Source organism: Bos mutus, chromosome 5 (assembly GCF_027580195.1).
Source record: "Bos mutus isolate GX-2022 chromosome 5, NWIPB_WYAK_1.1, whole genome shotgun sequence".
Taxonomy (NCBI): domain Eukaryota; kingdom Metazoa; phylum Chordata; class Mammalia; order Artiodactyla; family Bovidae; genus Bos; species Bos mutus.
In genome coordinates this window covers 116,595,944-116,608,820 of record NC_091621.1, presented here as the reverse complement: position 1 = coordinate 116,608,820, position 12,877 = coordinate 116,595,944, and the positions used below count along the sequence as shown (strand labels likewise).

Here is a 12,877-nt window from a genome sequence, read left to right as displayed (position 1 = left end):
TCTGTTGACAAAGAAGTGAAACTCACTGAGCAGCCATATCAAGTGGATCATGGTGGCTCTGTGGAAGAAACTGAAAAACATGAAGAACAGAAAAACAGTAATAAAAAACTGAGGAACTGATAAAGAGGAAGAACCGAACAGCTCAAATTTTCATAAACTTGTTACAGTGTTCCATGCTGTAAAATAACTGAACAATTTCATTTCTGAACAAAATCCCTCTGTGTAGAGAAACCTGAAAAGTACATGTGGTTAAATCTATACATTGTAATTCCTTGTAACCCAACAATTCTGCACATAAGTATGCCCCCGACAAAAATGAGCTGCCTAGGTCCATCAAAAGACTCCTGATAACTGTACACAGTAGCTTTCTCCATAGTAGCTAAAAATGGAAACAGTTGTGGTATATCCATACAACGTGCACATGCTGTGTGCTCAGTTGTGTCTGACTCTTTGTGACCCCCTGGACTATAGGCCGCCAGGCTCCTCTGTCCATGGAATATTCCAGGCAAGATTACTGGAGTGGGTTGCCATTTCCTCCTCCAGGGGATCTTCCCGACCAAAGTCTCCTGTGTCTCCTGCATTTCAGGTGGACTCTTTACTTGCTGAACCATCAGGGAAGCCCACTCATACAATGGAAAACTCAAACAACTATCATTTCATGCAACAACATGGATGACTCTCAAAGACATAATGTTGAGAAAAAAACAGGTCAGACACAAAAGAATACAAAGAATACATACTGTATTGTTTCATTTGCAAGAAATCGATGAAGTCAGTCAGTCCGTCAGTTCAGTCGCTCAGTCATGTCTGACTCTTTGCCACCCCGTGGACTGCAGCACACCAGGCCTCCCTGTCCATCACCAACACCCAGAGCTTACTCAAACTCATGTCCATTGAGTAGGTGATGCCATCCAACCATCTCATCCTCTGTGGTCCCCTTCTCTTGCCTTCAATCCTTCCCAGCATCAGGGTCTTTTCAGATGAGTCAGCTGTTCACAGCAGGTGGCCAAAGTAAAGCTAATCTATAGAGCTCAAACAACCAGTCCATTCTAAAGGAGATCAGCCCTGGGTGTTCTTTGGAAGGAATGATGCTAAAGCTGAAACTCCAGTACTTTGGCCACCTCATGCGAAGAGTTGACTCATTGGGAAAGACTCTGATGCTGGAAGGGATTGGGGGCAGGAGGAGAAGGGGACGACAGAGGATGAGATGGCTGGATGGCACCACCGACTCAATGGACGTGGATTTGAGTGAACTCCGGGAGTTGGTGATGGACAGGGAGGCCTGGCGTGCTGCAATTCATGGGATTGCAAAGAGTCGGACACGACTGAGCAACTGAACTGAACTGAACTGAGGAGGTACCTTTAGGGGTGTTGTGTCAGGTCAAGAAAGAGCTGTCTGGAATGCTGGACATTTTCTTCATCTTTTTGCTATATATAAATATGTAAAATTCCCTGAGCAGTTTCAGGTTAGTGTACTTTGTATATGTTCAGTTCAGTTCAGTTCAGTTCAGTCGCTCAGTCGTGTCCGACTCTTTGCAACCCCATGAATCGCAGCACGCCAGGCCTCCCTGTCCATCACCAAATCCCAGAGTTCACTCAGACTCACGTCCATTGAGTCGGTGATGCCATCCAGCCATCTCATCCTCTGTCGTCCCCTTTTCCTCCTGCCCCAATCCCTCCCAGCATCAGAGTCTTTTCCAATGAGTCAACTCTTCGCATGAGGTGGCCAAAGTACTGGAGTTTCAGCTTTAGCATCATTCCTTCCAAAGAAATCCCAGGGCTGATCTCCTTCAGAATGGACTGGTTGGATCTCCTTGCAGTGCAAGGGACTCTCAAGAGTCTTCTCCAACACCACAGTTCAAAAGCATCAATTCTTCGGCGCTCAGCTTTCTTCACAGTCCAACTCTCACATTCATACATGACCACTGGAAAAACCATAGCCTTGACTAGACAGACCTTTGTTGGCAAAGTAATGTTTCTGCTTTTCAATATGCTATCTAGGTTGGTCATAACTTTTCTTCCAAGGAGTAAGCATCTTTTAATTTCATGGCTGCAGTCACCATCTGCAGTGATTTTGGAGCCCAGAAAAATAAAGTCTGACACTGTTTCCACTGTTTCCCCATCTATCTCCCGTGAAGTGATGGGACCAGATGCCATGATCTTCGTCTTCTGAATGTTGAGCTTTAAGCCAACTTTTTCACTCTCCACTTTCATTTTCATCAAGAGGCTTTTGAGTTCCTCTTCACTTTCTGCCATAAGGGTGGTGTCATCTGCATATCTGAGGTTATTGATATTTCTCCCGGCAATCTTGATTCCAGCTTGTGTTTCTTCCAGCCCAGCGTTTCTCATGATGTACTCTGCATATAAGTTAAATAACCAGGGTGACAATATGTTACATTTCAGTAAAAAAAAAAAAAGTTAAAATTACTTGTAGCACTATGGGATATTTGAGCTATTACCAGCAAATTGAGCAGTTCAAGAGTCAGCGGGAACAATTGGTGAAGAAGCATTGAAATCACCAACAGGTGAGCAGGTGCAGCTTCTCAAACTGAGCTAGAGTTGGCCTTGGATTAGGCTTGATATCCGTCCGCCAAGACATATCTTTATTTTTGTTGTCGCACTGGCAAGAATATCCAGGTTGGGTGGATGACAAGTGTTCAGGTTCACATCTTTCTTTCTGTTTATAATTTTTCTTTTTCTTCTTTTTTTAGTATTTATTTGGCAGCGTCATCTTAATTGAAGCATACTGGATCTCTATTGCATCATGTGGGATCTTTCTTTTTAATGTGCGTTCTTTCTCTTTAATTATAATAATATAAAGGACTTTCCTGATGGTCCAGTGGTGAAGACTCCATGCTTCCAGTGCAGGGGGTGTGGGTTTGATCCCTCGTCAGAGAACTAAGAGCCCACATGGGGCATGGCAGAAAGAGAAAAGAAAATTATATTCTGTACATCATTGTATGTGTACTGCCCTGTATTGTGTTTTACATGAAGCTAACATATGCTGCAAAGAGTCTGACACAACTTAGCAACTTAGTGACTGAACAACATCTGCTGTACCTAATAGATGGGGTAAGTAAGGGATTTTCAAGGGTAATTTTAACTATGAGACGCAATTGGCCCTTTGCTTCTCTACCCTCTAAAAATGTGAAGCATGTAGCACAGTGTCTGGCATCCAGGCCTTCAACCTGGACCCCCACCTCCTACAACACACACGTGCTCTCTCACTAAAGCTGCCAATGACTGAAAACATTGTGTATGTAATCAGACTTGAATTGTCTGCTGTGCTGTGTCCTCCTTGTCTTCTAACTCTGCACAGTCACACTCTGCACACACACTCCAGGGCCCCTCTTGATTCCTGGAGTTCAACTCCTGGCTGACACACTTCCCAAATTTATATCTCTAGTCCAGGCTTCTCACTACTCCACCCCCCATCCCCAGGCCTTTCTTTTTCTTTTCCAGACTTGCCATTGTCAAGCATGTTCTGGATGGTTCCACTGAGTTGTTCCGGCACCTCAAAAACCTGTCCTAAAGTGAACCCACCATCTCTTTCTCCCACCCTCCTGCCCTGTCCCCATTGGCTCCTCTTTCGTCATCTCCACCTTCACTTGTGGCACCACCTTCTAACAAATTCTTCCTGGCTAGAAACCTCCCTTTTGGATTTTCCTGGTGGTGTAGTGGTTAAGTATCCATCTTGCAATGAAGGGGAAATGGGTTCCCCTGGTCTGGGAACTAAGACCCCACATGCTTCGGGGCAACAAAATTCTTGCGCCACAACTACCAAGTGTAAGGAGAGCGTGGAGAAAAAGACAGCGACCCAGGCATTCAGGTAGAGAAAGATTTATTATAGAAGAGAGAAAATGACCGGCTTTAGAGAGAAACCAGTCCCCTCCCTTTACAGCCAACCCTTCTTATACCCATTGGTGGGAAATTGTGCCCTGAAGGGAGGGGGCCTTAGTTTATCTTTAGCCCACACCTGGGGTCTTGTGATCATGTAGTCTGAGGGGTCTCACAGCTGGGTTGTCACGTAGTCTTGAGAAACTGGCACCAGCAGGGAAAAACAGGATATCTCCTTAAGGGAAAAATAGGATGCCACCAGGGCAATGTGGCCACTGTGACTTCGTCCCTTGTTGTCAGGTCGCCACAATGGGTCATTTTTAAATTATACCCTATGAGCCCCTTGTGGACCCTAACACTGAGCCCACAAGCTCTAGAGCTGATGCTCCACAACAAGAGGCGCCCCCCCCGCCCTCCCCCGTGCAGTCAAAATGAAAAAAGGAAACCTCCCTTTCTCTCCTTCCTCCTCCTGGCCTTAGCATCTAATCAGTCACCAGATCTTGCCGTTTCATCAGTGTTTCTTGAATTCTTTTCATCCTTATTTCAACTGCCCTATTCCAGGCTCTCAACACTTTGTCAACTGGGCCACTGGAACCAATCTTCTTGCTCCCATCTATGTTCCTTGAAGCCTGCTTTCCATTGCTGCCAGGGTGATCTTTCTAAAAGGAGTTTTCCGCCATGTTCCTCCCCAGTTTCTTTCTTATGTGGCTCCCCGTTACCCATCTGTCCTACCAGTTAACGTTTGCATTCTTAGGCCTCCTGATCTCACACCCACTTCCCTAGGCTTGTGTCTCAAGCTTCCGTTCTTGCTACAGAAACCCTGAAGTCTTCCAAGCGCTACTGCTTCTGTTTTTTGTTTTTTGGTTGCACTGGGTCTTCATTACAGTGCACGGGTTCCTCAGTGCAGTGACTGCTCTTGTTGTGGAGCACAGGCTCTAGGCACGTGGGCCTCCGAGGTTGTGACACAAGGGCTAAGTGCTCCATGGCATGTGAAATCTCCCGGGACCTGGGATGGAAGCCATATCCCCTGCACTGGCAGGGAGAGTCTTATGTACTGTACCACCAGGGAAGTCCTGGTTTTTTTGTTGTTGTTGTTGTTGTTTTTTGTTGACCACTCAGTCTGAATGTCTTCTTCATGCAGTGACTCTAATCCAATCTCTGTCCTGCAGAACCACTTGTCAGATAAATTCCTTGTCTTTTTTTCCTTTTTTTGGCCGCACTGTGTGGCATGAGGGATCTTAGTTCCCTGACCGGGGATCGAATGTATGCCCCCTGCAGTGGAAGCATGAAGTCTTAACCACTGGACACCCAGGGAAATCTCCTCCTGTCATTCTTAAAGATTCAGTCCACTGTCATCTCCTCCAGGACACTTTCCTTTCTAAACTGCTTGATCCCTGGTTAGCAGTCCTATCCTTTTTACTCCCCTAGTACCTTCTAGATACCCAGAATTTTATCTAACACATGATAAACTGTTTTATAAATGTTCTTGTAACTTCCTTGAGGATTCACTGCTTAGTCCTTAGTGCTCAGCACACATGATTAAATTTGAACCAGAAATTGTTCTAAGTGCTTTACTGAATAATCCCACCGGATCCTCACTAGAGCTTACGCAGTAGATAAACCAATAGTATCTCCATTTTACAGACAGAGGAACAGGCATGAGGAAGTTAGTATTGGCCCAAGGTCCCCTGCCTAAAAGCCTTCAGGCATTCACATCCAGTCAGCCTGTCTCCACAGCAGGTATTGCCACTATCTTATATTGTGCTAAATCGCTCAGCTGTCTCCAACTCTTTACGATCCCATGGACTGTACCCCTCCAGATGCCTCTGTCCATGGGGATTTTCCTGGCAAGAATACTGGAGAGGGTTGTCATTTCCTCCTGCAGGGAGTCTTCCCAATTCAGGGATCAGATCGGTGTTTCCCTCATTGAGAAATTATTTACTGCTGAGTCACGGATATTGCATCTCTATAAAATGGGCACTTGGGACTTCCCTGGTTGCCCAGTGGTTAAGAATCTGCCTTGCAATGCAAGGGACGCAGGTCTGATCCCTAGTTAGGGAACTAATATCCCACATGTCTCAGAGCAACTAAGCCCATGCGATGCAACTACAGAATCTGTGCTCTGCAGTGAAAGATTTCTTATAATGCATCTAAGGCCTGATGCAGTCAAATAAATACTTTTAAAAAGATAAAACGGGCCCTTAGTAAATGTTATGGAAACAGAAATAGCTATGCTTAGTTGAGTGCATACTACTAGCAGACTTTGCCTGGATTGTCTCAACCCTGTGAAGTAAGCACCATCATTATTCCCATATCACATAGGAGAAAACAGCTCTGGAGATGTTTGGCAACCTCTCCAAGGTCACAGAGCTAATTAGTGCAGTAGCTTCTCCCACAAGCAAGGTCTTAACCACTGCACTACCAGATGAGGCCACTAGCTCAGCAGTGGATTCATGTGTAGGGTGATGCATGCAGAGCCAGAAACTCAGATTTCAGAGCCCCAGGCTTACAGCCGGCTGACTCACACCCCAGGTCAGAAAAAGATCAGCCCAGTAACATGACCTAGAATCAGCAGCACTCGGAAATAGACGGCACCACAATGGAGGTCCTTCCTTGACCTCGTGTCCCGTATCCCGAGGGGCTCAGGAGCTGGTTGCCCAGGCGACTCAAAGTTTTTGAAGAACAGACCTCCAGGGACCTCAAAGCGACGATACCATGAAAGGGTTAATTCTGAGCTTGGGCTGCCGGGGGCGGACTCCCTAGTGGCCAAGAATGGGTTAAGCGCCGGGCAGATGGCCTCGGGGGCGGCCTGCACGCTGCCCAGAGGTTAACTGCCCGTGAGTGGCCTCTACGCACCACGGGGCCCCGACGGCCCCCGCCTCAGCCAAGTGTTAACTACCCTCTAGGGCCCCCACGGGGGTCGTGGCCTCGGGGCGCGACTCGACCTGGCGCAGCAGCGAGAGGGTTAACCGCCCCAAAGGGCTTTGTGGGCGGGGCCTGGGGCGCGGCCTGGGGGCGGGGCCGAAGGCGGAAGCGGCAGGGGTTCTGCCCCCTGCGCGCTTCGGTAACTTTCGGCTCAGCTCCTCCGGAGGGCAGGCGACCTCCGGGCACGCGAAGCCGGGCGAAGCCGGGCGAGGTTCGGGGGCGGTGACAGGGGCACGGAGCGGGTGAAGGGGACGGTCCCTGGGCAGGTTCAAAGGCGGCGAACTCGCGAGTCTCGAGAGGCCCGGACAGGTAGGTGAGGGCAGGGTAACGATGGGCCTAGGAGCTTTGAGGGGAGCGAAAAGGGAGGAGAGGAGCGGTGAGCAAACCTGGGGACAAGGATGGATGCAAACCTGAGTGACGAGTCCCCTCCAGGATCCCTCGGTTCACACCCTCTTCTCTCCCAAATCCTCGCTAGGTCGATCCCGACCCGGAGCTCAACTTTCAGAAGAGAGACGCCGCAGCAAACCTCTCTCGGGGAATCGTCCAGCTCCTCATCTCCATGGGCCAGACGGCCTTGGCAGGGGGCAGCAGCGACCCCTCCACCCCACAGGCCCTGTACCCTGACAGGTCTCGTCCCGAGGGCTTGGAGGAGCTGCTGTCTGCTCCCCCTCCTGACCTGGGGGCCCAGAGGCGCCACGGCTGGAACCCCAAGGACTGCTCGGAGAACATCGAGGTCAAGGAAGGGGGCTTGTGCTTTGAACGGCGGCCCGTGGCCCAGAGCACTGATGGGGCCCGGGGGAAGAGGGGCTACTCGAGGGGCCTGCACGCCTGGGAGATCAGCTGGCCCCGGGAACAGAGGGGCACCCACGCCGTGGTGGGCGTGGCCACAGCCCGCGCCCCGCTGCAGGCTGACCACTATGCGGCGCTGCTGGGTAGCAACAGCGAGTCGTGGGGCTGGGACATTGGGCGGGGGAAACTGTACCATCAGAGCAAGGGGCCTGGGGCCCCCCAGTATCCACCTGGACCTCAGGGTGAGCCGCTGGAGGTGCCAGAGAGGCTGCTGGTGGTACTGGACATGGAGGAGGGAACTCTGGGCTACGCTGTCGGGGGCACCTACCTGGGGCCGGCCTTCCGCGGACTGAAGGGCAGGACCCTCTATCCAGCAGTAAGCGCGGTCTGGGGCCAGTGCCAGGTCCGCATCAACTACCTGGGCGAAAGGAGAGGTGAGGCCTGGGACGGGTGTGGGGCGAGTGTTCGGTCCCTGGTGGCTGTGGTTTGGGATGGATGCTCAGCACCTTACAACCACAGAGGGAATGGGCCATCATCTGACTGGTCTGCTACTCAGTTCAGTGCCAGGATTGGCTAAGGGACTTCACAGCTGTTACCTAAGTTCATCTTCCTAACAGTCCTAGAGGTAAAAGTAAGTAAAAGTTGGGAAAGCAACTTGCTAGTAGGTGGTGAATCCTCAGAACGGAGGGACACACCCCAGGGATTAGGGCTTCTCAGGAGAGCTCAGCCCCTGGAACAAGAGGTGCAAAGGGTTAAATCTGCCCTGAGCTAGGAGTCCAACTCCAGGAGGAAGAGGACCTGCGGTGCCAGGCACCCAGGGCGTGTACCTGGCTCTTTGGGCTCTGACTCTGTGACACACACCTACTTCCTTCTTCCACCAAACCCCAGGAAGGAGCCATTGAGGCTGGGGCACCTGGAAGGAGAGCAGTGAAGGAGGCAGGCCTCGAGGTGGGGCTGCGGGCAGAGGCCTCCTTGGGGAACCAGGGAGCCAGGCCTTTCTGCAGTTGCAAAGTCTTCAGTGGAGGGTGGCTGCCTCTCCCCACTGTAGCCCATGGGAACCATTGTAGAGTGAAGAAGGCCTGCCTTTTTCACCAGCCCCAGTGCCAAGGCCTCTCTAGATTCAAAGCCTGGGCCAGCCCCACTGTCAGAGCCCCCTTGGCCCCTTGCTTAGAGGGCCTTAGGGCTTCACCCAGCTCTGACTGGGGATGCGTGAGATCTGAGATGCCTCCCCCAGAGCAGATACACAACTTAAGGGCACCTTAGGCCTCCCGCTCAACCGTGGTGGGAGTGGACTTGCAGCCGGAGAAGAGAGGGAACCTGGGCAGGACCCCGTGGTTTGAGGACTTCTGGCTGGAGGTCGCACCCCTACTCACCTTCCCTCCTTCTCTTCCCCAGCGGAACCACACTCCCTTCGGCACCTGAGCCGCCTGAGCGTGCGCCACGCCCTGGGGGACACCCGGCTAGGCCTCGTTTCCACCCTGCCCCTGCCCCCTGCCCTGAAGCGCTACCTGCTCTACCAGTGACTCGGGGAACCACACCACACGTGGCCCTGGGGCCTTGACTCACCCCTCAGGGGCAGGAGGCACTGCTGGCTACCTACCACCAGGGAGGCTGCGGGTAGGCAAGGCTGGGTCCCACCCCCACTCCCACCTCAGGTCTGAGTGCCGCTGCTCCAGAGCCACCACCCAGAGGGTGGAAGGGATGGAGCTGTTAGTCAAGGCTGTGGCAGCCTGGTACACAAGACATTTTTGCAAGTAAAAATTATAAGAGATGTGCTGCTGTAGAAACTGGTCTGTGGTATTTTGGGGCACAAGGGTCCCCGAGCTGCCCCAAGAAAGGCAAAGATATGATGGGGGCAAGTTTAGTGAAGAACAACCACAGGGCTCAGTGCCAGGTGTTTATTCCCCCACACGCGGGACTGCTCAGACGCAACACACACAGGCGTTGGCACCGTGGGAGGGAGCAGCGCCCTGGCCTCAGCTGAGGACAGGGCTTTCTCTCAGCCCTTGGCCTCATGGCGGGAGACGGGACAGGACCAGTTCTCTCCTGTCTTCACTGGGGACTGAGGGGACCCACGAGCAAACCACCCTCCCACCTCTCAGCCAAGAAGCAGCCACCTTGGTGACAGGTTTAGTTCCAACGGGTACAATAAGTGGAGGCGGGATTGTTCTGGTCCCAACCATGACAAGGTAGGGTGTAAACGGTAAAGGAAGAGGTACTTTGGATTCGGCCACGAGAGGGGTCAGGCGACACCACGAGAAGCATGTGTGGAGGTCGGGGGGGCAGTACAGTTACTAGGCTTCTGAGCTACCTAGTCCCTGGCTCAGCAGGAAGGGTAGTGGAGATAGACAGGGCTTATTGTTTGGCATTGATGATGTCAACGAACTCAGGCTTGAGGGAAGCACCGCCCACAAGGAAGCCATCCACATCAGGCTGGCTTGCCAGCTCCTTGCAGGTTGCCCCCGTCACAGAACCTGGGAAGGGAGACAAGAGCAGGAGTGGTCAGCGATGATATGAGGGTACTCCACACCGACCTCCAGGTTGAAGGAGGGCTCGGTCTGGTTCTCAGCCCACCCCACCTCAGGCTGGAGCCAAACCCACTTACCCCCATAAATGATGCGGGCACTCTGAGCCACTGCATCAGAGACGTTGGACTTAAGCCATCCCCGGAGCTTTTCGTGTACTTCCTGGGCCTAGAACAAGAAGCCAGACTAAGACCTTCACTCACTGGGGAAAAAACCCTGGGCTCCAGTGGAGACAGGCAATGTGGTTTGCGGGCAAGAACCCTGGGGCTTCAATCCCACCCAGGCCCTGGAATGGGTATCCTGGGACAAGTAACTCTCTTTTCTCCTTTTATTATTTAGTCTTGACGTGTAGCATGCAGGATTGACATGTAGCATTCAAGATCTTAGTTCCCTGACTAGGGTCAAACCAGTGCCCCCTGCAGTGGAGTCTTAACCTCCAGGGAAGTCCCTCTCCTGTCTTTTAAATGAGGGGTTGGCCCAGGTGGTCTCTGTGGTCATCCAGTTCTATCAAGACAGGGGAGGATGAGGACAGGGCTCCTGGGCTTGGTTACCTGTTGCGGTGTTGCCGTCTTGCCAGTACCAATGGCCCACACAGGCTCATAGGCCAAGACAACCTTGCTCCAATCCTTCACGTTATCTGTGGGACAGAGATCACAGGTGGCAGGGTGAAAACAAGGAAGAACATAACCAGTGGTTTCCCAGAGAACGAGAGTGCTGGTGGCCTACTGCCCCCTGGTGGCTATTATAGGAAAGTGACATTAGAGGCAGGAGTAGAAGTAATAGGAAGGATACAGGATTCCCACCCTCCCCTTTCCTGCATCAGCACCAGATAGGCTCAGGCTGCAGGGCATCCGACCCCACCCTGTGTCTCATAGCCCTGGGTTCAAAGGCCCCTTTTTCCAGAGATACCTGCGATGACCTTGGTTTGCTCGAAAACGACCTTCTCCGTGATGCCAGCTTCCCTCTCATCTAACTTCTCCCCAATGCAGGCAATCACTCCAAGTCCCTCTGCCAGGGCATGGGCCACTTTCTGCCCAATCAGCTGTTGAGGAACGGACTTGGTGAGCACCCGTCTAGGAACAAGCCAGCCCTCATCTCCTCCCCCCGCCCCGTTACTAACCTCATCTGACTCCCCAAAGACATGCCTTCTCTCGGAGTGCCCCAGGACTACCCACGTGGCTCCAAGATCTTTGATCATGCCAGGGCTAAAGGAAGAGAAAAGCCGTGGTTCAGCAGGGAGCCCACCCTGTCGCTGTCCCCTCCATGAGGACAGTGAGGGCTGGGGGTCCCCCTCCCACCCCTCTGCCACTAGCATCTTACCTGATCTCCCCCGTAAAGGCCCCATTGGCCACTTTGTAACAGTTCTGCGCAGCCACGGCAATCTTGGGATCTAGCTTCTGCCGGGCGAAGTCAATGTAGGCGGTGGGGGGTGCGCAAACCACCTCTGAGGATGAGATGGTGACAGACGGGATGAGATCACAGGGAAATCTTCATTCCCCAGACCCCATCCTGTGCTCCAGAGTCCCCTCGCCTTCACCACTTTCTTAGTTCTGCTTTTGCCCTTTTTCACCCCAGCACGATCATCTCTGTCCACTTTGCAGCCCAGGCTGGGCCTGTACCCAAGTCTTTGAGCCTCCCAGGTACCCCTGAGAGGCCATGGCCCTTGCCCTGCCCTCTGCTCTTTAGCAGCTGTGGCTCTGATTTCCCCAGGCTATTCTGGGCCTGGGCACCTCTTAGACTCAGCATTCTCTGGGGGCCAACCCCGCCTCCCTTCTAAAATAGCCCATCACCACCTCCCCTAGGCCAGGCCAGGATTTTCAGCAAAAGCAGAAGCCAACTCCTGGGATTTGTACTAGGGTCTTTGGGATAATAAACCACAAGGGGATGCCTCTTGATCAGCTCCGAGGTTCTGTGACTTAGGTGGGTGAGGGGACAAGGACGCAGGCCGTGGGTGGCAGCGAGTCGACCAGTTCCTAGAGGCCTTGCGCTTTCCCGTTTTTAGGCTGGAGAAAACGGTAGGAGCGCGCCTCATTCCCAAATGGCTCTGCCCCTTTCCGCGGAAGGCCGGAGTCCTACAGGACGCCGAGAGGACTGGATCGGAGCGATAGCTCAGGAGGCCGACGTGGTTGGGTAGGGGAGCTCTGCGGACCCGGCGAGGCGCGGGGAGGAGTCTCCGGCGGGCTACGTGCGGCGGCGCACGGAGCCGGCGCCCAGGGGGCAGCCGGAGCCGGCAGGCAGCCTCCACCCCCACGCACCGGGCAGCCGCCCGCTTCTCCCGATCGCCCGCAGGGGCTGGGCTCACCTTTCAGTCCCGGCCGGTGCAGGCCCCGTCTGCGCCCCGGGGCCACCATCCGCCCCACGACCCACAGCCAGGGGGTACCGTGAGATGCGGCCCCGCCTTTCCCCGCCGAAACACCCCCGGTTCAGCGGCCGCGGAGCTCAGGCCCAGATCCCGACAGCCCTGGACCCCAGCCCTGCACGCAGGGCCACGCGGACCCGGGCTGAGAGTTCCGGAGAGGGCGACCACGCCCGACCGCCCACCCTGGCCCTCCCTGGCCAGGGCTTACCGGTGTCGGCTGGCACCTTGGCCGCGTTCAGAGTGTTGATGAGTTCCCCCAGATTGTTCTTCCTCCCGTTCATCTTCCAGTTCCCCCCAACGAAGAACTTCCTGGAGGGCGCCATGGCTGAGGAGCAGGCACGCTGAAGGTCAGGAGCAGCGCGCCCTCGCGGCCACTGGCCGCTTATATAGAGCGCGGAGATGCAGAAACCCGCCCCCTCTGCGTCCTGGTCCATGGCTGGCC

The 12,877-nt window shown here is 53.3% G+C and overlaps 2 protein-coding genes across 3 annotated transcripts; one reads left to right on the top strand and one right to left on the bottom strand.

Annotated features, from left to right (window-relative positions):
• Nucleotides 1–6,811: 6,811 nt before the first annotated feature.
• On the top strand, nucleotides 6,812–9,204 carry SPSB2 (splA/ryanodine receptor domain and SOCS box containing 2). 2 transcript variants are annotated; one of them, XM_070371828.1, is made up of 3 exons: nucleotides 6,816–7,071; nucleotides 7,238–7,985; nucleotides 8,947–9,204. In XM_070371828.1, exons 2-3 carry the CDS (start codon nucleotides 7,322–7,324, stop codon nucleotides 9,072–9,074), a joined length of 792 nt encoding a protein of 263 aa, XP_070227929.1. In that variant the 5' UTR covers nucleotides 6,816–7,071; nucleotides 7,238–7,321; the 3' UTR covers nucleotides 9,075–9,204. The 2 variants fall into 2 exon arrangements, with proteins under 2 accessions (XP_014337566.1, XP_070227929.1); XM_014482080.2 differs by having other exon boundaries at nucleotides 6,812–7,071; nucleotides 7,238–9,090.
• Nucleotides 9,205–9,435: 231 nt separating this feature from the next.
• Nucleotides 9,436–12,877, bottom strand: TPI1 (triosephosphate isomerase 1). The gene is made up of 7 exons (XM_005907485.2): nucleotides 12,644–12,877; nucleotides 11,397–11,520; nucleotides 11,197–11,281; nucleotides 10,986–11,118; nucleotides 10,628–10,713; nucleotides 10,157–10,244; nucleotides 9,436–10,025 (listed from the first exon to the last, which is right to left on the bottom strand). Exons 1-7 carry the CDS (start codon nucleotides 12,867–12,869, stop codon nucleotides 9,907–9,909), a joined length of 861 nt encoding a protein of 286 aa, XP_005907547.2. The 5' UTR covers nucleotides 12,870–12,877; the 3' UTR covers nucleotides 9,436–9,906.